The 25001-nt window shown below is 34.7% G+C and overlaps 1 protein-coding gene across 8 annotated transcripts in view; it reads left to right on the forward strand.

The window, feature by feature from the left end:
* Positions 1–25001, forward strand: part of ST7L (suppression of tumorigenicity 7 like) — a 137541-nt gene that overhangs the window by 16330 nt on the left and 96210 nt on the right. For 7 of the 8 annotated variants that reach the window (XR_007454643.1, XM_049616544.1, XM_049616543.1 and 4 more), the window contains 6 exons: positions 1769–1847; positions 11257–11411; positions 12919–13016; positions 13286–13400; positions 15797–15869; positions 16954–17056. Coding sequence is in view for 7 of the 8 variants with exons in the window: in XM_049616544.1 (XP_049472501.1) it covers positions 1769–1847; positions 11257–11411; positions 12919–13016; positions 13286–13400; positions 15797–15869; positions 16954–17056 (623 nt within the window). In the remaining variant the exon portion in view is untranslated. The remainder of the gene's footprint in view (positions 1–1768; positions 1848–11256; positions 11412–12918; positions 13017–13285; positions 13401–15796; positions 15870–16953; positions 17057–25001) is intronic. The other variant, XM_049616546.1, reaches the window with a different exon arrangement.

The raw sequence follows: 25001 nt of genomic DNA on the forward strand, positions 1-25001 counted from the left end.
CATTCCACTTCTAGAAAGGAAATATTTGGTCAGGTATGCAAAAGTAGATGTTGAAAGATGGTTATTACAACATTTCTATAATTATAATCAAAAGAATTGCTGGGGCGCCTGGGTGGCGCAGTCGGTTGAGCGTCCGACTTCAGCCAGGTCACGATCTCGCGGTCCGTGAGTTCGAGCCCCGCGTCAGGCTCTGGGCTGATGGCTCGGAGCCTGGAGCCTGTTTCCGATTCTGTGTCTCCCTCTCTCTCTGCCCCTCCCCCGTTCATGCTCTGTCTCTCTCTGTCCCAAAAATAAAAAAAAAAAAAAAAAAAAAAAATTGCTTAAATAATTCCAGTATACTAGAATATCAAATAACCATTTAAAATGTTAATAAAGATTCAGCATCAAAATTTGACTTGTAAATATCATGTAACTTAAAGAAGAAAGCCCCATCATTAAAACTGGCAAGTCTAATATTAGTCTTTATTTTTATGTAATATTTTAATGTTTCAACAAAATGCTATTCTCTCTTTTTTTAAATTTTTTTTTTCTTAATGTTTATTTCTGAGACAGAGAGAGACAGAGCATGAGTGGGGGAGGGGCAGAGAGAGAGGGAGGCACAGAATCCGATGCAGGCTCCAGGCTCCAGGCTCCAGGCTCCAAGCTCCAGGCTCCAAGCTCTGAACTGACAGCACCGAGTCCGACATGGGTCTTGAACTCACGGACCATGAGATCATGACCTGAGACGAAGTCGGTCACTCAACTGACTGAGCCACCCTGGCCCCCCAACAAAATGCTATTCTTTACCTGGTTATTATCAGATGGGTGCTGACTTGCATCAATTTGTCAAGTTCAGGAAACATTAGCTGTCAGCCAGATGGTGACATAGTTGATATGAGAAATGTATTTTTGTTACACAAGTAGAATATATTGTCTTCTTTTCTAAGCCAAGACTAATATTTTGTTTCCAAAGGAAAACTCAAACATTTTCCACATTATTCTTTCTGGACAGTTGTAGGTTTTGTTCCAAAAGCAACATTCATAGATTCTCTATTTTTCTTATCAAACTTGAAATAGGCCAGATAGTTTCATGAATCTACTTTGTTTATTTGTTTATTTAATTTTTAGGAAACTTATTTTTTTAGCATGAAATCTTATTTGGTATTTATTACTATGAAATTTTCATTTTGGTACAGTAATTGGTAGCAAAACTAATATTGTTATTCTAGAAAGATCTTCATTTAGGCTTTGTTGAATCTTGGTAGAGACTGACATTTTCCACAAATGGACAATATTCTAAATTAATTACTTTTTCCACCTTTTTATACAAAATGCAAATTCAAACATTGTTCCTGCATTGAGTCATTGGTTAGACAAAGCCTTTTTTTAAGTGTTTTGTATATTTTAACAGTTCCATAGACTCTTTGCAAAGTGATTTAAAAAGTAGAATATTTCATATTGATTATAATTTGATGTCACTCAGACTCAATATGCATTTAGAAATATAAATGTTCATGTATAATAATGATGCAATCAAATGGATTAAACACTTTATATGTTGTTACTTAAATCAGAGAAAGAATATATTTTTATTGTATGTGAAGCTTCCAAATTTAATGCGAATTTCTCATAAGATTAATGTGAACTAACACCCCAATTTCTTGTTTCTTATGTTTAAGAACATGTTATTTAAAGTTCTGTTTACTTTCATAGCTCATTCTTCATATGTTTTGAGTAAGATTATTTATGTTTACCATCTCATCTACTTTTTGAAATATTTTTCCTACAGTTATGCAGAAGGCATGGAGGGAAAGAAATCCTCCAGCTCGAATCAAAGCAGCCTATCAAGCTTTAGAATTAAACAATGAGTAAGTTTGAAATATATGGAAAGTAAGTTTGTTTTGAAGGAAACCCAGGCAAATGATTTTATGTTATCTTTTGTCTGTTCTTAAAACACTTGGAGTCATTACCAGTCCCCTTATTTTGCATACTAGAGAGAAATTTTGCAGTGTTCACATCTGTACTTTGCTTCCTAAATTACAAGCTTATCTATGCTTTTGAATAGAAATTATCCTAGAAATACTTTTTAAATGGAGAATGCTGAACTAATTGGTTATAATACTTGATAGTTAAAGAGTACTAAAATACTTATGCCACCTGTATTAATTTTGTTTTTCATTTAAGTCATTCATTTAAAGCATTCATTCAGTCCTGAGAACTTTAGTTGCTAATGGGATTGGAGGCATGAGAAGAGGATTCAAAATAAATGATATGTAGCTCTAACTTTTTTTCATGTTAAGAACATTTATTTTTTATAGCTCTTTGTATCAACTCTACATTTTGAAAAGGCAAAATATAAAATCATAATATTTAAGTGGGGCAGATCAGTAAGTGTTAATCTGATACTGAATAAATGCCAGGAATAAAAATACAGCCCTAGTCAGGGTTAATCAAGAAATGCTTCCTGAATAACGTGAATTTAACATTGTCCCCTGTATCCTGCAACAAGATATATTATCCTTATTAAGAAGACCTTTCCAAGGTGGAGCAAAATCACAGTGTGGGGAACTCCAAAAGCAGTGAATCAGCTTTATTGAAACCCTAGAAACTAATCAAAAGTTTATAACATCCTGGAGAATGCGTAATCAATTAAAAAAAACAGCCGAATTTCTATAAGAGAGCATTGTGGTGTTTTAACTTACACTGACCCCATCCCCCACTCCGTAGCTCAGTGGGGCAGCCTTGAAGACAAAAAGTCTTCATTTTGGGTATAGGTTCCAACTACCAGAGGAAGTGGAATGGATTTTATTCTTAAAAAATTGTGGTTGTTTATTTTGACCTGTCTGGTGTTCCCTGAAGGACCAACTTAAAAGGCTTGTCTTTATTTGGGTTAATTCTGAACTCTCCCAGCATTGACACAGCTACACTGGGGGGCATTTGTTGAAAATGTTTAAAGGCAAATGCATTAGTCCCTGCTGCCCTGGGGGCAAGGGATAACAGCTGGGACAAACAATAGACAAATCAGAAAGCTTGTGAGGAAAGGTTGGGGAATTAGATACTTTAGGAAGTAAAGGCTTTCAAAAGCTCTCACATATTCCTGGGAATCTCAAACGTCCCACATATACCTAAGGTTGGGCATATGCTCAGAAAAGACTTAAGAAGGCCCTAAGCTCTGTCTAAATTTCAGGTTCTGCACAAACAGAAAGTAAAGGCTAAGGCAGAATTGTATGCCTGACTGAATGTTGAAGGTGTGCCCCAACACACAGAACCAATCTGCAAAGACTTGGTTTTCTTGTTTTGTTTTTGGTTCCAGGTATTTAAGGCAGTCTCTATCACATCACTGGCTGATAAATCAGGCAACAGAGCAGAGGCTTCACTGGTCATATATGATAAAGAATACAAATTTCATAAAATTCAGAAAAGTCACTAAGCAAGTAAACAACTGCAACAGGCAACAACAGCAAGCCACGGGGAGGAGGGGGAAATCTGATTTCTAGAGTTGCTAGATTATGATATTCAAAATTTGTAGTTTTCAACAGAAAAATTACCAGACATAGAAAGAAACAAAATATATCCCATACAAAGAAAAGAAAGGAAAGGAATGGAGACTGTTCTTGAGGAAACCCAGACTTTGGACTTTCTAGATAAAAACTTTAAATCAAATATTTTCAATATGCTCAAAGAGGTAGAGAAAGCCATGTACAAAGAACAAAAGGAAATCATGAGAAGAATGTTTCACCATTAGAGAATATCAATAAAGATCCCGAAATCTAGAAAGAAATCTAGGGACAAAAGTAGAAATAAATCTAGAAACAAAGACCAAGAAACTCAGTGAACCCCAAGTAAGATATAATCAGAGACATTCACATTGAGACCATAGACAAGGGGAGATTACTGAAAGCAGCAAAAAAGAAGTGACTCATCATGTATGAGGGATCCTCAATAAGATTAACAGCTGATTTCTCATCAGAAACCATAGAAGCCAGAAGGCAGTGGGATGACAAAGTCAAAATTCTGAAAGAAAGAAAACTGCTAACTACAGACTCTCTATCCAACAAACCTGTCCTTCAAAAATGAAGGGGAAATTAAGACAATCCCAGATGAACAGAAACTGAGAGTTCATTGCTAGTAGACCTGTAATTATGCAAAATGCTAAAAGGAGTTTTTCAGGCTGAACTTAAAGGACATTAGACAGTCTTGACTCTACACAAAGCAACAAAGAACACCAGTAAAAATAATTTCATAGGCAAATATAAAAGTTAATATATTTTGGGTTTGCAATTCTTTTTTTTTTTCAATATAACTTAAAAGACAACACTGTAAATAATTATAAATTTATGTTAATGGACGTACAGTATATAAAAATGTAATTTGTGACAATAACAGCATAAGGTGGGGGGGAAGGAGCAAAATTTTGTATACTATAGAAACTAGGTTAGTATTAATTGAAACTAGATTGCTGTAAATTAAGAAGTTAAATATAGGGGCGCCTGGGTAGCTCAGTCAGTTAAGCGTCCGACTTCAGCTCAGGTCATGATCTTGCGGTCCGCGGGTTCGAGCCCCGCGTCGGGCTCTGGGCTGACGGCTCAGAGCCTGGAGCCTGCTTCCGATTCTGTGTCTCCCTCTGTCTCTGCCCCTCCCCGTTCATGCTCTGTCTCTCTCTGTCTCAAAAATAAATAAACGTTAAAAAAAAATTAAAAAAAAAAAAGAAGTTAAATATAATTGTTAATTGTTAATCACCTAAAAGTAACTAAAAAACATAGTAAAAGAAGTGACAAGGAAATCAAAATGGTATGCTAGAAAATACCTAACACAATTACTTCAGGAAATAAGGACAAAAAAGGACATATAGAAAACAAATAGGAAAATAGTAGAAACAAGTCCTTCCTTTCCATTAACTACTTACATGTAAATAGATGAAACTCTCCAGTTAAAGGCATTTTTTGGCAGAATGGATTTAAAAAATACTTAAATCATATGCTGTCTATAAGAGACTCATTTTAGACAGACACAGAGAAGTAGAAAGTAAAATTATGGAAAAAGATTTTCATGCAAATAGTAACCAAAAGAGAGCTGCAATGGCTAAACCAATATCAGACAAAATAGAGTTTAAGACAAAAAATATTTTTTTAAATTTTTTAATGTTATTTTTGAGAGTGGAGGGGATGGGCAGAGAGGGAGGAGGCCAGAGGATCCAAAGCAGGCTCTGTGCTTACACGGAGAACCCGATGTGGGGCTTGAACTCATGAACCATGAGTGACCTGAGGCAAAGTCGGACAATTAACCAACTGAGATGCCCAAGACAAAATTTTTATGAGACAATTACATTATCTAATGATAAAAGAGGTTCAGTTTGTTAAGAATACACAACAATTTTAAACTTACATGCATCTAATAACAAAGCCCCAAAATATATGAAGCAAAAACTGACAGAATTGAAGGAAGGTAATAGACAGTTCAACAATAATAGTTGGAAACTTCAACATGCAATTTCAATAATGGATAGAATAATTAGACAAAAGATACACAATGAAATGAAAGACTTGAAGAACACTATAAACTAATTAGACCTAACAGACATCTGTATAGTACTCTACCCAACAGCAGTGGAATACATGTTCATCTCAAGTGTACATGGAACATTCTCCAAGATGCATCACATATTATGATATAAACAATTCTCAATAAATTTCAAAACATTGAAATTATATAAACTATTCACTGCAACCATATTTTCTAATAAAATTAGAAATCAATAACAAGGAAATCTGGAAATTCCACAATATTGGAATATGTGGAAGTTAGACAAGTTTTAACCAATGAGTCAAAGAATAAATCACAAGGAAAAAATCAGAAAATACTTTGTGATGAGTGAAAATGAAAGCACAACATACCAAAACTTATGAGACACAGAGAAAGCAGTGCTCAGAGAAAAATTTATAGCTGTAAACACTTGCATTAATAAAGAAAAAAGATCTCAAATTAATAACTTAAACTTTATACCTTCCGTAACAAATGAGAAGATGGGGGCACCTAGGTGGCTCAGTTGGTTCAGCAACCGACTTCAGCTCAGGGCATGATCTCACAGTTCGTGGGTTCAAGCCCTGTGTGGGGCCCTGTGCTGAAAGCTTAGAGCCTGGAACCTGCTTTGGATTCTGTGTCTCCCTCTCTCTCTGCCCCTTCCCCACTCCTCTGTCTCTCTGAAAATTAAATAAACATTAAAAAAATTTTTTAAATGGGATGGGGGATGGGCTAAATGGGTAAGGGGCATTAAGGAATCTACTCCTGAAATCATTGTTGCACTGTATGCTAACTAGCTTGGGTGTAAATTTAAAAAATAAATAAAAATTTAAAAAATGAAAAAAAGAAATGAGAAAATGAAGAGCTAACTAAACAACAAACAGAAGGCAGTAACAAAGATTAGAGTGAGATAAACAAAATAGAGTAGAAAAAAAGAATGAAGCCAGAGGTTGGTTTTTTAAAAGATCAACAAAATTGACAAACTTTTTAGCTAGACTAAAAAAGAGATAAGACTCAGATTACTAAAACTAAGAATGAAACTGAGAACATTACTACTGACCTTATAGAAATGAAAAACATAAGAGAATTCAGTGAACAATTATATGCATACAAATTAGGTAAATGGACACATTTCTAGCAACACAGTACCAAGACTGACCCAAGATGAAATGGAAAATCTGAATAGACCTGTAACAAGTGAAGAGATGGAATCGATAATTTAAAAACTTCCAAACAAAGGCAACCAGGACTAGATCCCTTCACTGGCAAATGCTACCAAGCACTTGAAGAAGAAATAACACCAGTTCTTAAACTCTTCAAAGAAATAGAAGGGAAGTAACTCTTCCTAACTCATTCTGTGTAGGCAGTATTGCCCTCATACCAAAATCAAACAAAGACATCACAAGAAACAAAAACTATAGGTTAATGTCCATTATGAATACAGATGCAGAAATCCTCACCAAAATACTAGCACGGAAAATCCAGCAGCATGTCAGAAGAATTATATACCATGAACAAATGGGATTTATCCCAAGAAGGCAAGGGTGGTTTAAAATATGAAGATCAGGAGCTCCTGGCTGGCTCAGTCAGAAGTGCACGTGACTCTTGATCTCATGATGCGTTTGAGCCCCTTGTGGGGTGTAGCAATTACCTAAGTAAATAAAACTTAAAAAAATATGGGGGCACATGGGTGGTTCAATTAGTTAAGCATCCAACTCTTGATTTCAGTTCAGGTCGTGATCTCACAGTTCCTGAGTTTGAGCCCATGTCAGTCTCCATGCTGATGGTGTACAGCCTGCTGGAGATTCTCTCTCCCTCTCTCTCTGCCCCTCCCCTGTTCTCCCTCTCTCTTTCTCTCAAAATAAATAAACTTTTTTAAAAAATATGAAAATCAGTCAATGTAAGATACCACATTAATAGAAAAAAGAATGAGAACCACGTGGTCATCTCTATTGATGCAGAAAAGGTATTTGACAAAATCCAACACCATTTTATGGTAAAAACACTAAAAAAAAAGGACAGGAATGGAAGGAAACTTCCTTAAACTGCCACTTCCTGCCACTTCTATTTAAGGTCTGGACTGGACTGGAAGGGTTAGCCAGTGCAATTTGGTAAGAATGGGGGAGAAACGGCTTCCAAATCATAAAGGAAAAAGTAAAACTTTATTCACAGATTACATTATCTTATGCATAGAAATCCCAAAGAATCCACACACAAAAAAACTGGTAGAGCTAACAAAAGAGTTCAACAAAGTTATTGTCTATAGGACATAAAGAAAACAAATAGGAAATGGCAGAAACAAGTCCTTCTTAATGTCTGTCATATATCTATACACTAATAGTAGATAGTCTGTAAAAGAAATTTGAAAAACAATTCCATTTATAATAGCATCAAAAATGGTAAAATATTTAAGGATTAAATTTAACCAAGGAGTGCAAGATTTGTACACTAAAAATGATGAAGTATTTTTGAAAAAGTTAAAGAAGACTTAAGTAAATGGAAAGACATCCCATGTTCATGAATTGGAATACTTAATATTGTTAAGATAACAGCACTCCTCAAGCTGATCTTCAAATTCAGTACAATTCCTGTCAGGATTTCAGTAGCCATGATTATGAAATGGACCAGCCAATCCTAAAATTCACATGGAATTGTAAGAGCCCTCAAAGAGCCAAAACAATCTTGAAAAAGAATAAAGTTGGAGAACTCACTTCCTGATTTCAAAACTTACTATGAAGCTGCAGTAATTAAATAAAGATAGACATCTAGGTTGATGGAATCAAATTGTGAGTCCAGAAATAAACCCATGCATTTATGGCCAATTGATTTTTGTGCCAGGACCATTTTTTAAAAATGTTTATTTATTTATTTTGAGAGAGAAAGAGAGAGAGTGAGCAGGGAAGGGCAGAGAGAAGGGAGAGAGAGAATCCCAAGCAGGCTCCATGCTGTCAGCCTAGAGCCCAATGTGGGGCTCACTCTCACAAACCATGAGATCATGACCTGAGCCAAAATCAAGAGTCTGACACTTAACCAGTTGAGTCACCCAGTGCCCCTGATAAGGTTGCCAAGACCATTGCGTGGGGGAAAGAATAGTCTTTTCATTAAGTGATACTGGGCAAATGGATAACTACGTAAAAAAGCAACCCTTACATCACATCGTAAACAATTAAAAATTAATCAAAAACCTAAATTTATGAGCTAAAACTATAAACTCCTAGAAGAAGACAGGGGCAAATTTTCAAGACTGGATTTGGCAATGGTTTCTTAGATGTGACACCAAAAGCGCAAGCAACAAAAACAAAAACAAAAAAAAATTAGATAAATTAGACTTCATCAAAATTAAAAGCTTTTGTGCATTGAAGGATACTATCAAGAAAGTGAAAAGACAACCCACAGAATGAGAGAAAATGTTTGCAAGCCATATTTGATGAGTCTGGCATTCAGAATATATCAAGAGCTGTTAACAACTCAATAACAAAAAGATAACCCAATTAAAAATGAACAAAGGATTTGAATAGACATTCCTTCAAAGAAGATATATAAATGACCAATAAGCACATGTAAAGGTGGTTGCCATCATTCATCACTAGGGAAATTAAAATGAAAGCAACAATGAGATGTCCCTTCACAAGATGGGTATAACAAAAACCTCCAGAAAATACCAAATGTTTGCAAAAATGTGGAGAAATCAGAACCCTCATACATTGCAGGTAGGAATGTAAAATGGTATAGCCACTGTGGAAAACAGTTTGGCAGTTTGTCAAAAAGATAAAACTAGAACCATCATATGCCCAGCAGTTCCACAGCTAGGCATACGCTGAAGAGTACTGAAAGCAGGTGTTCAAACAGAAACTTTTAAACAGATGTTCCCAGCAGTATAATAGCCTCAAACTGGAACCAACCCAGATGGCCATCAGGTGATGATGAATGGATAAACAGAATGTGGTGTATCTATACAATGGAATATTATTCAGTCATAAAAAGTAGTGAAATACAGCCACATGCTACATGAATGAATCTTGTAAATATATTGAAAGTCTGTGGATGACATACTTTAAAATGGCTAATTTTGTGATGTGAATTTTACATTAATTTAAAAAAAAAGCAACACTCCTAATAATTCTTTCAATATTCATAAAGTTAATTTCTGTATTAACATGTCCATTAAAAATATTTTTGAACAAATACAAGAAAGCTCTGAGAGGAAAGAACTTCTTTTTATCATATAGCTATGCTATAATTTAAAATTATATTCATATTTTGGTTCTACTCCATCAATTTATACCTATCTAGATCTTTTAAAAGTGCTTTTATTTTGTTATTTAAAAGCATTTGAATTATGTTTAGAATGGCAGTTTGGGAGCCTAGCGTTTAAAGCAGCAATATATCTAACGCTTCAGAGAAATCTAATATAATGTAATAGCAAAATGTCTGTTGATGAGTGAAATTATCATATAGTCAATTTAGTGTAGTATTTGAAGGATGCTGAAATAGTCCAATTTCCATTTGATACGTTCAAAAGATCCTTCTTGTCCCCAGTTGTTTGATAGTTACCTTGCCATCATTTTTGTTTTATGCCTGGTCTTGTAGTTTTACCAACAATTTCTCTTCTCTTCCTAAATACTGTTCAATAGAAACATAACATGATCCATATAAGTAACTTTAAATTTTCTGGTAGCCAGATTTAAAAAGTAAAAAGAAATAAGTGAAATTAACCTAAATAATATATCTTCTTAAGCTGTATTCAAAATATTAAAATATTATTTTAATGTATAATCAATATATTTTTTAAACTTTTAAAGTATTTTATATTCTTCCAAGTCTTCAAAAGCCATTGTGCACTTTGCACTGACCTCCCATCTCAGTTCAGATTAGACACACTTCAAGTGGTCAGTAACTACATGTGGTAATGACTACAGTACTTGACAGTGCAGGCTTAGATAACTAGCATATTGTCTCCAGGAGAGATGTACTTGCTGTTTCTGGAAATGGAAACTTTTTCTCTTTTTTTGCCCCCAAACAAGTTAATTTCTCTTTGTTAGCCAGCTTTTGACTTAATTGATACAAAGAGAAATCTTTGTGTTTCAGTAGGGTGAAGAAACTTAGAGTGAGTGTGGGTGTGACAAGTATGAGCAACAGTGCAGGAGGAAAGACTAGAATTCAGACCAAGGGAGTTTTGCCACAACATGATTGTGGTTAAGTCTAAGAGAGGATGGGGTAGCATGCAGAAGGAAGGCTCAGGGTTGGGAAAAAGGGCTATTTCTGGAATGATCGGTTTCTAAGTCATATGTTAAAAGTGCCTAGTTGACTGTGGGACTTTCTTCTCAATCTTCACCATCTTCCATACCTGCCCTCATTAGATCGATATTAACAGTATAGAGTGGCTAAGAGTAGGCATGACCACTAGAATGCATAGTCCCTTGAACTGCTTTCTACATAATTCTTTATATATCTTACTTTCTTACCCCTTTCGCAAAAGAAAAATATGGGACAAACAGAGAATGGATATAGAAGTAAAATAGAAAATAAAGAGGAGAAAGGTAGGAAAGGAGAAAAATTGCAGAAACACACAAAAAATATACCAATATACCCCTAATAAATTATAAAGTACTGAGTGAAGTTTTCTTTTTTTCCTCCAAGAGATGGAAAGTCTAGGTAAAGGTAGGGAAATGTGATGCAGAACAAAGGGACATATCCAAGAGAAAATACTTGCCTTAACCATTTTACTTAAAATTGCCTTACTTGCTTTCTTCATAGCTGTGCCACTGCATATGTTCTACTGGCTGAGGAAGAAGCAACAACTATTGTGGATGCTGAAAGGTTATTTAAACAGGCACTCAAGGCAGGAGAGACAATTTACAGGCGGTCACAGCAGTGCCAGCACCAAAGTCCTCAGCACGAAGCTCAACTGAGTAAGCAAATCTGAACTGATTTTACCTTTTAGCTCCTGAAATTGGCTCATTTATGTTTAAGACACAAACAACAATAAGTAAAAAAACAAAAACAAAAACACACACAAAAAAATCCTTACTATTTCGAGGTTAGCTTCTTTTCAGAAGAGATAGCTAATGTATTCATAATGTCTACAAGCCAGCAAGACAAATATGCATTAGCTAGAGAATGCTTACAGAAGGGAACAGATGTGCTCTGGTTATTGAGAGATGTGCTGCTCTTAGACTTAACAGTAATTTATTTCATGTGAAAACTGGGTTGGTCATTGGAGAAATACAGCTCAAAAATATTCAAGATTCAGGAGACCATTCTAGTAACGATAAGCAGGTATTACCTTTATCCTCACCCTTACCCCAAGCAATGGTGAAAGTACATCATTTGGTTTGCTCTTCAGACTGTATGTATCTCCACAGAGTGCCAGGGAGTCACCCCTTTGGTATAAAAATTCAGCCTTACCCTTGGCATTGATTCTTTCTTTGACTTTTCTCTATGATGTGTTTGAGAGCATATGGGCCATAGCAACTGAAATTCTTTCCACTCTTAGGGATACTCTCTCAGCTGTGATTGAGATACTTCCACCAAAGATGTTAGAATCTGTAGTGCTGTTGCTTCCTGCTATTTTTTGTGGCCAGAGCATTTTAGTTTAATGATTTTGGCAGATTATGGGCAATAAATTGAAATATGTTTACATAATGTATTATCTGCTAGCAGTTAAGTTCTAAATCTTTTGTTTGTGGAAATTAAAATTTGGATAATGTTTTCTCTCCAAACTAAATATTGATGTATACAGTATGTTTCATTAATGTATGTTGTTATGGCACACAACTGTGGGAATATATAATTTTGCAGTCTGGAACTAATGAAACTACATCTGTGAAAAAGCCATGCCATTTGTCTTTGTATAATCTCAAATATGATTATGAGGTACTTACAGAAATATTTGTTAGCTCTTTCTAGAAATAGTTTTATAGTTTGTTAGTTACTAGCTGTTGAGCAAAAGTTCACTCTAGCCATGGAAATTTTGTTTTGAACATATTTTATCAGTTAAAACAATAGAGAATGTTAAAATAATAGGTTGTTTATGCAGAAACTCAATAGGTTAGATTTATTTTTTCTATTTAATGTATATATTTCTTCTATGTTAATATTAAAATATACTTGTCGAGTATACACAAATTAATTTATAATGTACTCAGATTCCTTACTGTTAGAGGCAAAAGTAATTCTGTATATATAGAAAGATTTTAAGCTTTTACCATAAAAAAAACTTCACACATACACAAAAATAGCATAATGAACTCTCATTCAATGTTCATCACCCAAATTCAATAATCATTCCATTCGGAAACAATTTAATTTTAATTGAAGCTTCCAGGGTAAGCCAATAAAATTAATGGATAATATGTTAATGAAATAGTAGGTCATAATACAAAGTGATAGTTGTGTCATTTTTTTTTTTTTAAATAGGAAGAGATACGAATGTACTGGTATATATTAAAAGAAGATTAGCAATGTGTGCAAGAAAATTAGGAAGAATAAGAGAAGCAGTAAAAATAATGAGAGATGTAAGTAAATTTGATGATTGGATGTTTATAATTTTTCCTTGAAAAACTGAAAATGTGGTTTAAGTTGCCAGTTATTTTAATGCAAAATCATTATTTTTTAAATGGTAGTCTTTATAACAAGATATTTATTTAGTATACGTACATTTCTTAAGGCTTGAGTCTTCACAGTTTTGTTAAGACACTAAAGAATTTCTACTTTAATGAATCAGATTCAGCTCTGTTGAGTTCCTTTGCTATAATTTTAATCTTTTTTTCCTTTTAATGTACAGCTGATGAAAGAATTTCCTCCTCTTACCATGTTGAACATCCATGAGAATCTCCTAGAATCACTTTTAGAATTACAGGCCTATGCAGATGTTCAGGCTGTCCTAGCAAAATATGATGGTGAGTGATAATTGACTTAGTTGATAGCATGGTTAAAATATTTTTTCAATTATGTAATCATAAATATGATTCTGTTCTGGTATTTCTTTGATTTTCTCTTCCTATTCTAAACAGTCAGTATTTAGAATCCATGGATACAGTTATATTAAGTACTTTCTTTATCAGGACTTTTGGGAGCAAAAGCCTGCAGGGAGGAACTTTTCTTCTGTAAAGATTTAGTCATTTGTTTATTCAGCACCCAATAGGAGTGAGGCACTTGGAATACAGTGGTGAATGAGAAGACATGGACTTAGTCCTTGTAGGATTTACAGTTTAGCAAAGGAACATACAGACAAATGAATAGTAGTTGTATTGAAGCATAGTGTGTTAGGTGAGATAATTGGAAAAGTATGGGGTGCCATAGACATAGGATGGTGCCTTATTTGTTTTGGAGTATCAGAGACCGTTAACAAGTTGTATGAGTAATTCAGAATAACATTTTTAAAATGCTTTTTGATTACAAAGTGTTTTATTTCATATCTGTATAATACTCTTGTGAGGTGGTAGGACAAGTTTTTTTTTTTTTTTTTTTTTTTTTTTTTACTCTTGTTAGTGAAACAAGGAAACTGGAGTTGAAGAAGGTAAGTAATTGGGTAAGGTCTCCCAGCCAGTAAGTGGTAAGCCTGCACTTAAATCCGGGTGTTCCATTTCTTTGTTTACTAGTCTTCCAACAGTAAAAAGTCAGTATGTATTGGCTATTTATTATTATACTAAACAGTGCCAGTTCACCACAAATGGAGTTGGGAGAATTTTTAAGAAGCATAGCATAATGTTTCTGGTCATATCTTTTACTGTAACAGAGCATGTACAAGTCACTTATTCATCCTTGTTCTGTTATAAGTTCCTATCCATTAGTTTGAGAATCCCCATGACTTGGAAAGTTTGAAATGTGTTACCCTTGGAAAGAGAAATTTATTTCTTTGAAACATCTGGAATTCTTAGGAAGTGCTTCACAATAGTGTAGGCTCATGAAGAAATTTGTGAGAAATTCTTTCCATATGTAATTTATCGGGTACATGGCCTGCTTATGATACTTACATGACCAAGCTTAGGAACCAAATACTAAAAATCAGATAGGACCTGATTCATTCAAAATAAAACTAACAACTTAGATATGCTTCTGTGTTTTCAGTTGATTTTATGATTCCGGAGTTTTTACTGTTCTAGAATCTTGTAGAAGTTAAAGGCAAATTTCTTTCTTTCTTTCTTTTTTTAATGTTTATTCATTTTTGAGAGAGGGAGAGTGCAAGCAGGGGAGAGGCAGAGATTGAGGCGACAGAATCAGAAGCAGGCTCTAGGCTCTGAGCTGTCAAGCCTGATGCACGGCTTGAATTCACAAGCCATGAGATCATGACCTGAGCCAAAGTTGGACGCTCAACCAACTGAGCTACCCAGGCACTCTACAGATTTATTTCTTTAGTTCTCTATTTGCTGGTATAATTCTGGAATCTAAAACTCAAGGTCCTTGGGGCGCCTGGGTGGCTCAGTCGGCTAAGCGTCCGACTTCAGCTCAGGTCACCATCTCGCGGTCTGTGAGTTCAAGCCCCACGTTGCGCTCTGGGCTGATGGCTCGGAGCCTGGAGCCTGCTTCGGATTCTGTGTCTCCCTCTCTCTCTGCCCCTCCTCCGTTCATGCTCTGTCTCTCTCTCTCAAAAATAAATTAAAAAAAATGCTAAAAAAATTTTTAAAAAATTAAAATAAAATAAAATAAAACTCAAGGTCCTCAAGTCCTACTTCCCTGATAACATTATTGTGTGCATTCTTTAAGAAAGGATTTATATAACTAATTATATTATAATTCCTGATTAATTTTTAAAATTTTTTTTAAAAAGTCATTTAAGAAAATGTAGAAAATACAGAAATATTGTAAGGAGAAAGAATTAAAATCATCTGTTGTATTACCTGGATTTAACTACTATTAAATATTTCTATTTTTTTAATCTTAGTTTTTCTCTGTGAAAGGTGGAATTTTCAGTATTTCCAGCTATAACTAAATCTTTTTCCCTGAATACTCCTATGTAAGCATAACATAAACATTTGTTGAGTGCTTTTCACCATTGTGTGAGGGCTTTCACAGACATAATTTAATTTACTCTCTGCCAGAAAAGTATTACTTCTCTATTCTGAGAAGAGAAAACTAAGGTTAAAGGTTAAAGAAGTTGCTACTAGTTCAAGGATGCATAGCTAGTAAATACTAGAATCAGGATTAAAACTCAGGTCTGCATGTCTAACTACATGTCCACATGCTCCTACTACTATGTTGCATCTGTTGATTTTGTATCATGAATTATTCTTATTAAAAATTGTCTTAAGATATGTTTTGTAATTCTTACCTGAGTTGAAAATTACAATTACAGATATAAGCCTTCCAAAGTCAGCAGCAATCTGTTACACAGCAGCACTATTGAAGACAAGGACTGTTTCAGATAAGTAAGTAATGAAAACTACAGTAATTTAGAAAGACTGCTAAACTCAACATGGGTTCTCCTGCTGTCTGAAAGTTTACTTTATGCCACCTCCCTTTTACAAGAGACCTGCATTAATATATGTGTTCACTAACCGAAAGAAATCCAAACAGGATTCTCACTTTTATGAAAAGGTAATTGCTTCTTCACTTTATGCCATTCCAGCTTAAGGAAAGGTTTGATAGAAACACTTGCAGATAGCAGGGGAAACTGTGTTATGTTTTTCACCACCGACTTTAAACAATGCTTTTTCCTCTCTACTTCCTTTTGAATAACCCTTGATCTTATGAGGCTTCTTACTAGTGTAGTGGAAAAAGCAAGGTTTTTAGAGCTATACTAAACCTGGATTCCAATTCAAAGTCTACTGCATACCAGCTGTGGAACTTTGGGCATGTTAATCAGTTTGAGTCTCTTCCTCTCTGTAAAGTGAGAATAAAGCATGGGTATGTGAGGATTGTGTGTGTTAAATGCTTAAAGCAATGCTAGAAAGTACAGAGAGTAGTTATAATGGTACTGATAAGGTGTGTGGTGGGGAAATAGTTTCATACTATCTGTTCTGAGATTATAATTTCAAGTTATTCTGTTTATCTTTATCCTTTGGGCTGCCCTTAATGAATTTCTCTTTATTCCACAGATAAAATTTTCAGAAACCAACCAAATGGCAACCATTTTTTTCACCTTAGATTACTATGCCTTGATATAAATTAGAATGGAATATTACTCTTTCCTCTCAGTGAAAATTTAATAACAATGTACTTCCATTTCATGAAACTCTCTGGATGTCCCTGTGTAGCATTTTATATTTACTGCCTTTCCCAGAGTGTGCCTTCAATGGACTTCGAAGGCTTTCCTTACCTAAATTTGAGGATTTCCATTGCTTATGCTGCTTTTCTTTATATGTTAAACTAAATAAAGGCTTTACTTTCACGTTTACTAGTTATTTGGCTTTGTCTTTGGCCATCACCAGAAACCCCTGATCCAGGAAGTTAGATTATGATCAAAATCATGGATTTTTACATTCATTTGTTCATTTCGTGGTTTTCTTATAGATTCTGTCCTGAAACAGCCTCCAGAAGAGGGCTAAGCATGGCAGAAATTAATGCTGTGGAAGCAATTCATAGAGCTGTGGAATTTAATCCTCATGTTCCAAAAGTGAGAAATTTTATGATGAAACTACTACTTTTATTTAAGTTTATCAAATTCATGAAAGTATGTAGACCAAATTTGGGTTTCCATAATTTGAGTCAGAATTGTTTTAGTCTATTATATTTTGATAGTCACTATAAGGGGGATGTTAAAAGGCATTTAGCAAGGTGAATAGGAGCAGGAGTTCACTCTAGGCTTTGTAATTGCTTTCAAAATAAAATTTGAAATGTATTCACCTAGCTGTTCCTTTTACTTTAGTTATAGAGAAGAAATAAAATGGCATGGTCTTAATAAAAGATCATTCATTTTTCAGATCATTAAATCAAATTTCCTGTTACTGTAAAAGCTTTTTACTTCTAGACAGATGCCTGGGTTTTTGAACTAGGGATAGACAAAGACTGAAGACAAATAGATTAAAATAATCAATGATAGGAAACAGATGTGGAAGTTCCCAGAAAAACTGCTGAGTTGATGTTTATTTAGTCCCAGATGAAACTATACCCATCTCGTTTGTCTTTATATTATACACCTTGCAGACATACAGATTATTGGTTAATCTTTGTGTCTTATCACCCGAGATTAAATTTGGGGTTTTAAAAGCAATGCTCCATGTTAGGAACTATAGAATATTCAAGAATATATGCATCTGTTACCAAATGTAATTATAACTGTTGATTCCAGTATAATGTACGTTAATGGAATTTGGAAGCAAGTAAACATTAAAGAGATTAATCTCTAAAAGATAATCTCCAAGAAATTGAAGTTGTAAGTCTCTTAGAGTAAGTATAGAGTTAAGAAAATTACTGAAATTTAAGAATGACAGTCAACAAATATTCATACCATTCTCTTATTAAGTGACACTGGTCCCATAAATTTAAATTTTATTTTTAATTGTATTACATATATATCAAAGTGTAAAAAGCAGAAATGTGGATCTTAATGATTTATTATAAAGCAAATGAGTGAAAACTACCATTGAGGTCAAGAACCACCTTGCCATCCCCCAGAAACTATGCTTCCTTCCCTCCTGCTTAAAGGTAACCACTGTTGTGACATTAATTATGTTCACTTTCTTTTTTTCTTATGTTTTTGGCCTATACTTTTCATTGTTGGCTTTATAAAATAAGTTAGGAGTGGTCTCTGTGTTTTTAAATTCTCTGGAATAATTTGTGTAAAATTAGAATTATTTCTGTCTTAAATAATCGAGAGAATTTGTTGATAGAGCCATCTGATTCTGGAGTTTCCTTTGTGAGAAGGATTTTCATTACAAATTTCATTTCTTTAATAGGTGAATTATAAATTTAGTTTCTGTATTCCATAACTATTCAAATTTCTTCATTCTTCTTGTGTTGGTTTTTGTTAAGTTGTATTTTTCTAGGAATTTATTTCATTATAATTTATTGGCATAAAGATTTCATAAAATCCTTTTATTATCTTGTTAATGTTTGCAGGATCAGTTGTGATATCTACTATTTAGTTCTTAACACTGGCTACCATTTTTTTTTTTCTTGACCAGATTCCCCAGGGATCTATGAATTTTATTAGTCTCTGCAAAGAACCAAGCTCTGGCTTTGACAATCTGCTCTACTGTTTATTTTCTGGTTCATTCATTTCTGCTCTTTATGGCCTTTCTTCAACTTACTTTGGCTCTATTTTATTATTTTTTATTTCCTGTATCTTTTTATATAGGTACTTAAGTTAACTCATTAGTTTCAGTCTTTCTTCCTTCTAATATATTTGTTCAAGTCTATAAACCTCTAAGTACAATTTTAACTGCATACTATAGTAATATTTTGTGTATAATTTAATTCAACATATTTTCTAATTTCCATCTTGATTTCCTCTTTGATTTAGAGATACATTTATTCCATTTGGCTATTTCTTAATTTCCAAACATGCGAAGATTATCTTTTTATCAATGATTTCTAGCATGATTGCATTGTGTCCAGAGAATATACTCTGTATGATTTCACTCCTTTGAAACATTTTTCAGTTCTTGAATTTCTGTTTATTTTTCACATCTCCTTTGCTATTTATAGTTTCTAATTCTCTGCCAAAATTTAAAGTATAGTCTTTTATCTCTGTGAAAATAGTTTAAAGTAGTTATCTTAAAGTCTTTTTCTGATAATCCCCATATCTGGAACTTCTGTGTCTGTTTCTATAATGTGTTTTTTTTTGTTCTGCTACATTATGTTCTTCTTGTCTTCTCTTATGCCTGATTTTCTTTGACTATGTATCTGATATTTTACCTGAAAAAATTGTAGAAATAACTTGAAACCTCAGATAATAATATTTTCCTTTGGAGAGGATTTTATTTGCTCTTAGATGCCTAGGAGAAGTAATTAGCAGGACAGAATCACCTTAATTCAGTTTCAGGGATTGATATTTTCTGGTCTACCTAGATGACTAGAAACTGGGCTGTAGCCCGTGAAAGTTTGGGTTTGTATCTGGTTCACCCCTATTCCTAGGATGCAGCCGTTCTGGATGCCAATCCAACCCTGAGAGTTTTACCAGGGCCTTCACTCTTGACATACCTTGAACTCCTGACTTTTGTTCCTTTAGCCTTATAAAACTGGCAGAAAGTTTGAACAGCCTCTTTGCCATCTTGTCCAAAATTGGCAAATGTCTCTATGGTAAAAGAAGCCCCAAATGTGGTTTACTTCTCCAATTTTTGCCTTCTTTAGACTGTGGGCTGCTAATTCCTTACCCTCTGTGAATTCTCTGATGCATTTGATTGGATTTTTAAAAATATTTTGTTCAGCTTTTCTAGTTGTCTGAGAGGGTTGATTTGAATTACCCAGTGTTCCATTACTGGAAGCAGAGGTCTGAAAATAACTCCAAATGAAATGCTCTGTTCTCTCATGCTGCAGAGTGGTTAAGAGCATGGATTCTGCAACTAAACTGCCTATGTTTGAATTCTGGCTCCACTACTTCCTAGCTGTATAACCTTGGACAAGTTACTCAGCTTCTCTCGAGTGACCTCATGTGTAAAATGGGAATAATATTTCTTATCCCTCAGAGTTATTAATTGAGATTAAATGAGTTCATATCCTTCAAGAGCTTAGAAGAAGGCCTGACACACAGTAAACATTTCAGAAGTGATTTGTATCGTTATTATCCAGGATGGGATGGAAATCTTCCTGTGTGAGAAGATAAGCAATTGTTATTAACCGAACTATTCAAATTAAATACATCACTAAGATGTATAAAAATTTTATTTAATTCTCACTAAGAATAACAAAATATGGACCATGTATACCCTGTAGTTGTGGACTTGGTTTCTGTTTCACAAATCCTCTCATACAAAGTGTATTCTCAGCAGTAACAGTTCTGATGATGTGCATTGTGCATTGGTCTTCAAAACTACTGCTGGAGGCACTTGGGTACAAGGGAGGGTAGTAGAAATCCTAGGCATTGCCCTAATTAAATTAAATTGTTGGATAGATAATATATCCAGATTGAATCTGCTCTAGATAATCTATAATGCTTTTAGGGGATACTTTTTTTTTTATCTTGAACACACACACAAGAAATTAAAGAAGACCTAAATAAATGGAGATATGTTCCATGTTTATGGATTAGAAGACTCAGTATTGTTAAGACCACAGTTGTTTCCAAATCGATCTATGGATTCAATCTAATTCCTATTAAAATCTTATCAGGCTTGTTTGTAGAAATTCACAAACTCATCCTAAAATTGATATGAAAATTCAAAAGACCTAAAATAGGCAAAACAGTTTTGAGAAAGGAGAAAAAAGTTGGAATTCACCCAAATTTATCCAATTTTAAGACATTAAAAAAATTTGTTTTAATGTTTATTTATTTCTGAGAGAGAGACAGAGCACAAGCAGGGGAGGGGCAGAGAGAGAGGGAGACACAGAATCTGAAGCAGGCTCCAGGCTCTGAGCTGTCAGCACAGAGCCAGAGGCAGGGCTTGAACTCATGAACTGTGAGATCATGACCTGAGCTGAAGTTGGATGCCCAACCCAGGTGCCCCAATTTTAAGACATTTTTAAAGCTACAGTAATTAAAATAGTATAATATTGGCATAAATATTGAAATGTAGGTCAATAGAAGACAATAGAGAATCCTGAAACAAACTCACATAATGATCAGTTGATTTTCAACGAGAGTTCCCAAGAAATTCAGTGGGAAAGGATAGTATTTTCTATGGTGCTGGAACAATCAATATGGAGGAAAAAAAGGACCCAGACCCTTCCTTCATACCAAATATAAAAAGGAACTCAATATGGATCATAGATCTAAATATAAGAGGTAAAATTATAAAACTTCGAGCTTTGTGACCTTAGGTTAGGCAAAGATTTCTTCAAAATCATGCTCCATAAAAGAAAAAATTGATAAATTGGACTTCTTAAAACATTTGCTCTTCAAAAGACATCATTAAGAAAATGGAAAGCCAAAGACTGGGGGAAAACATTTGCAAGTCATATACTGTTGAAGTTCTGTATCCAGAACTCAGAAAGAACTCTTACAACTCAATAAGAGGACAAAAAACTTATTTAAAACATGAGTAAAGGAAAAAAAAAATGGGTAAAGGATTGAATAGTCACTTCACCAAAGAAGATATATGTATAGCTAATAATCACATCAGAAGATAGCATCATGGGTCATTGGGGAAATGCAAATTAAAAGCACAATATGGTACTACTTTATACCCACTCAAATGGCTATACTCACAAAGACCAACAAAATCAACTGTTGGCAAGAATATGAAGAAACTGTGTACATTCCTGCTAGGTATATAAAATAGTATAGCTACTTTGGAAACAATTTTGCAGTTAAACATACACTTGCCATATGACCCATCCATTTCATTCCTAGGTATCTACCCAAGATAAAGGAAAACCTAGGTCTACACAAAGACTTGTGTGCAAGTGTTAATCGTAGTATTATGCACAATAGCCAAAAACATGAAACAGTCAAACACAAGTAAATGAACAAGTAAATTGTAGTATCTCCATGTAATGGAACACTTCTTAGTACTAAAAAGGAGCAAACTATAAGTACATATAACAACATAGATGGACCTCAAGCGCTTCATGCTAAGTGAAAGAAACCAGACACAAAAGACAACATATATGATTTCATTAATATGAAATTTCTCAAGCAGGGAAGACTGTAGACAGAAAAGCATATCAGTGTTTCCCTGCAGCTGAAGTAGAAGTATGGATTGACTGCACACAGACATGAGGAAACTTTTGGTGGTGATGATTGCACAACCATACAAAGTTACTAAAAATCTTTGAACTGTATACTTACAATGATGAATTTTGTGTCTCAATAAAACTACAATGTATAATTTAAATATAACCATATTCAACTAGTATATATTGTGTATATACTTTAACCTTTAAAAATTTTTTTTTCAATGTTTATTTATTTTTGAGAGAGAGAAAGAGAGAAACAGAGTGCAAGTGGGGAAGGGATAGAGAGGGAGACACAGAACCTAAAGCAGGCTCCAGGCTCTGAGCTGTCAACACAGACCCCGACATGGGGCTTGAACTTATGAATGACAAGATCCTGACCTGAGCTGAAGTCAGCTGCTTAACCGACTGAGCCACCCAGATGCCCCTATACTTTAACATTAAGTCATTTTTATCTGTAGGTAGAAATTTACATATGTCCCCTCAACTAAATGTCAAAGCCAACTCTATCAAAATATCCAACTATCTCACGGTTCAGGAGTTCGAGCCCCACATCAGGCTGTGTGCTGACATTGTGGAACCTCCTTGAGATTCTCTCTCTCTCTCTCTCTCTCTCTCTCTCTCACTCTCATACCCCTCCCCTGCTCGCACTGTCCTCTCTCAAAATAAATAAATAAATGGGGCGCCTGGGTGGCTCAGTCCGTTAGGTGCCCGACTTCAGCTCAGGTCATGATCTCATGGTTTGTGAGTTCGAGCCTGCTTCGGATTCTGTGTCTCCCTTTCTCTCTGCCCCTCCCCCACTCACGCTCTGTCTCCCTCCATCTCTCAAAATGAATAAATGTTAAAAATTTTTTAAAAATAAATAAACTTAAAAAAAATCCACCTAAGTAGAGTGGTGCTATAACCTTACATTACTGTTTGTGGATATACACTTTAACCTGGATATTTTCAAACAGGATAATTATTATTTTTTTTTTTAGAGAAATTTTAAGGTCCAACAACTTGGATAATATCCCACTTAAATAACATTAGTATTATATGAACTAGAAGAGCTCTGGTATTTAAGGCTGTTTTTGTGAGGGATTTACAAGTTATGAAGTATGTACAGATTCAGATTTTCTTCCACCCCCACTTATGCTCTCTATCCCTGCCTCTCAGCCTGAAGCCAAAAAAAAAAAAAATAAAGGCTTTAGAAATTTTCTTCCTCAGGGCACCTGGGTGGCTCTGTCGGTTAAGCGTCGGACTTCGGCTCAGGTCATGATCTTGCAGTCCGTGAGTTCGAGCCCTGCGTTGGGCTCTGTGCTGACAGCTCAGAGCCTGGAGCCTGTTTCAGATTCTGTGTCTCCCTCTCTCTGACCCTCCCCCGTTCATGCTCTCTCTCTGTCTCAAAAAAATAAATAAACATTAAAAAAAATTTTTTTTTAATTTTCTTCCTCAAACTTAAGCTGTGGGTTGTAATAACTTATTTACCCTAATGAACAATGACCTGTAAGTAACTAAGTAAATTAATTAATCTTTTATTCTTAAAAATTTGTTATGCAAATTTGCCAAATGTTATATGACTTTTACCAGTAAGATGACATAGGATGAAGCTGTTTTAGCAGGAAAGATTTTTGGGCAACTTTCCACAGAACTACAACAGAAATGACTGTAGGTCTCGGACTGTGCAGTTTGTTAAAGCTGGAAACTATTAGAAACGCAGTAGAAAGAGATCACATAAATCTCTTCAGGCTATGCATTTGCTTTAGATATCTCATTAATATTGATTGTACAGATTTTTTTAATCTACTGAATGAATTTCTGTGTACAGTAACTATGATAGTAATAGCAAAAAATTAAAACAATGTGTTTTCATGGTTTTTGACTTGTTCTTTATTACTTAGCTATGGTTTTTGGTTCAAAATTTTTTTTAGTTACCAAACAAGAAAAAGATTGTGTATCTTTCAGCTACTATAGAAATTGTCAAGGGCGCTTGGGTGGCTCAGTTGGTGAAGTGTCTGACTTCAGCTCAGGTTATGATCTCATGGTCTGTGAGTTTTAGCCCTGTGTCGGGCTCTGTGCTAACAGCTCAGAGCCTGGAGTCTGCTTCGGTTTCTGTGTCTCCCTCTCTCTCTCTGCTCCTCCCTACCTTGCACTCTGTGTCTCTCTCTCTCTCTCAAAAAATAAATAAACATTAAAAAAAAGAAAAAAGAAAATGTCAGGCTTTTTTTTTTCTTTTTTTAAGGATGGAACACGTTTCATACCTTCTGATTATTCATGATAGCCCCAAACTGGAAACAACCCAGATGTGCATTAACAAGTAAATGGACAAATTGTGATATATTTATTCACTGGGATACTTTTCAGCAACAAAAAGAAAGAACTGATACAAGTAAACTATGGATAAATCTCAAGAATATAATGTGTACAAAAGAGTACATACTGAATGATTCTACTTATGTGGTGTCGAAATATGATCTGGGCTGGTAGATATTAGAACAGTTGTTGCCTCAGGTAGTCAAGGTAGGGAATTAACTGGAAAGGAGAACTTTCTGGGGTGATGGAAATGTTCTGTGTCTTCATTGGTGTGTGGCTTGTCTACATTTGTCAAAACTCATCAAATTGCATGCTTAAGATACGTGCATTTTATGGTACACCAGTAAAGGTAAAAGAATCTGACTCAGCATGGAAAGCACTGTCAAAGTATCATGCCTTCTGATTAAATGCGTTGATATATATGAAGCACTTAACACAATGTCTGAGTGTCAGGCAACAGTACTGATCATGGTGATTATTGCTTTATTACA

This window comes from Panthera uncia, assembly GCF_023721935.1.
Source record: "Panthera uncia isolate 11264 chromosome C1 unlocalized genomic scaffold, Puncia_PCG_1.0 HiC_scaffold_4, whole genome shotgun sequence".
NCBI classification, from domain to species: domain Eukaryota; kingdom Metazoa; phylum Chordata; class Mammalia; order Carnivora; family Felidae; genus Panthera; species Panthera uncia.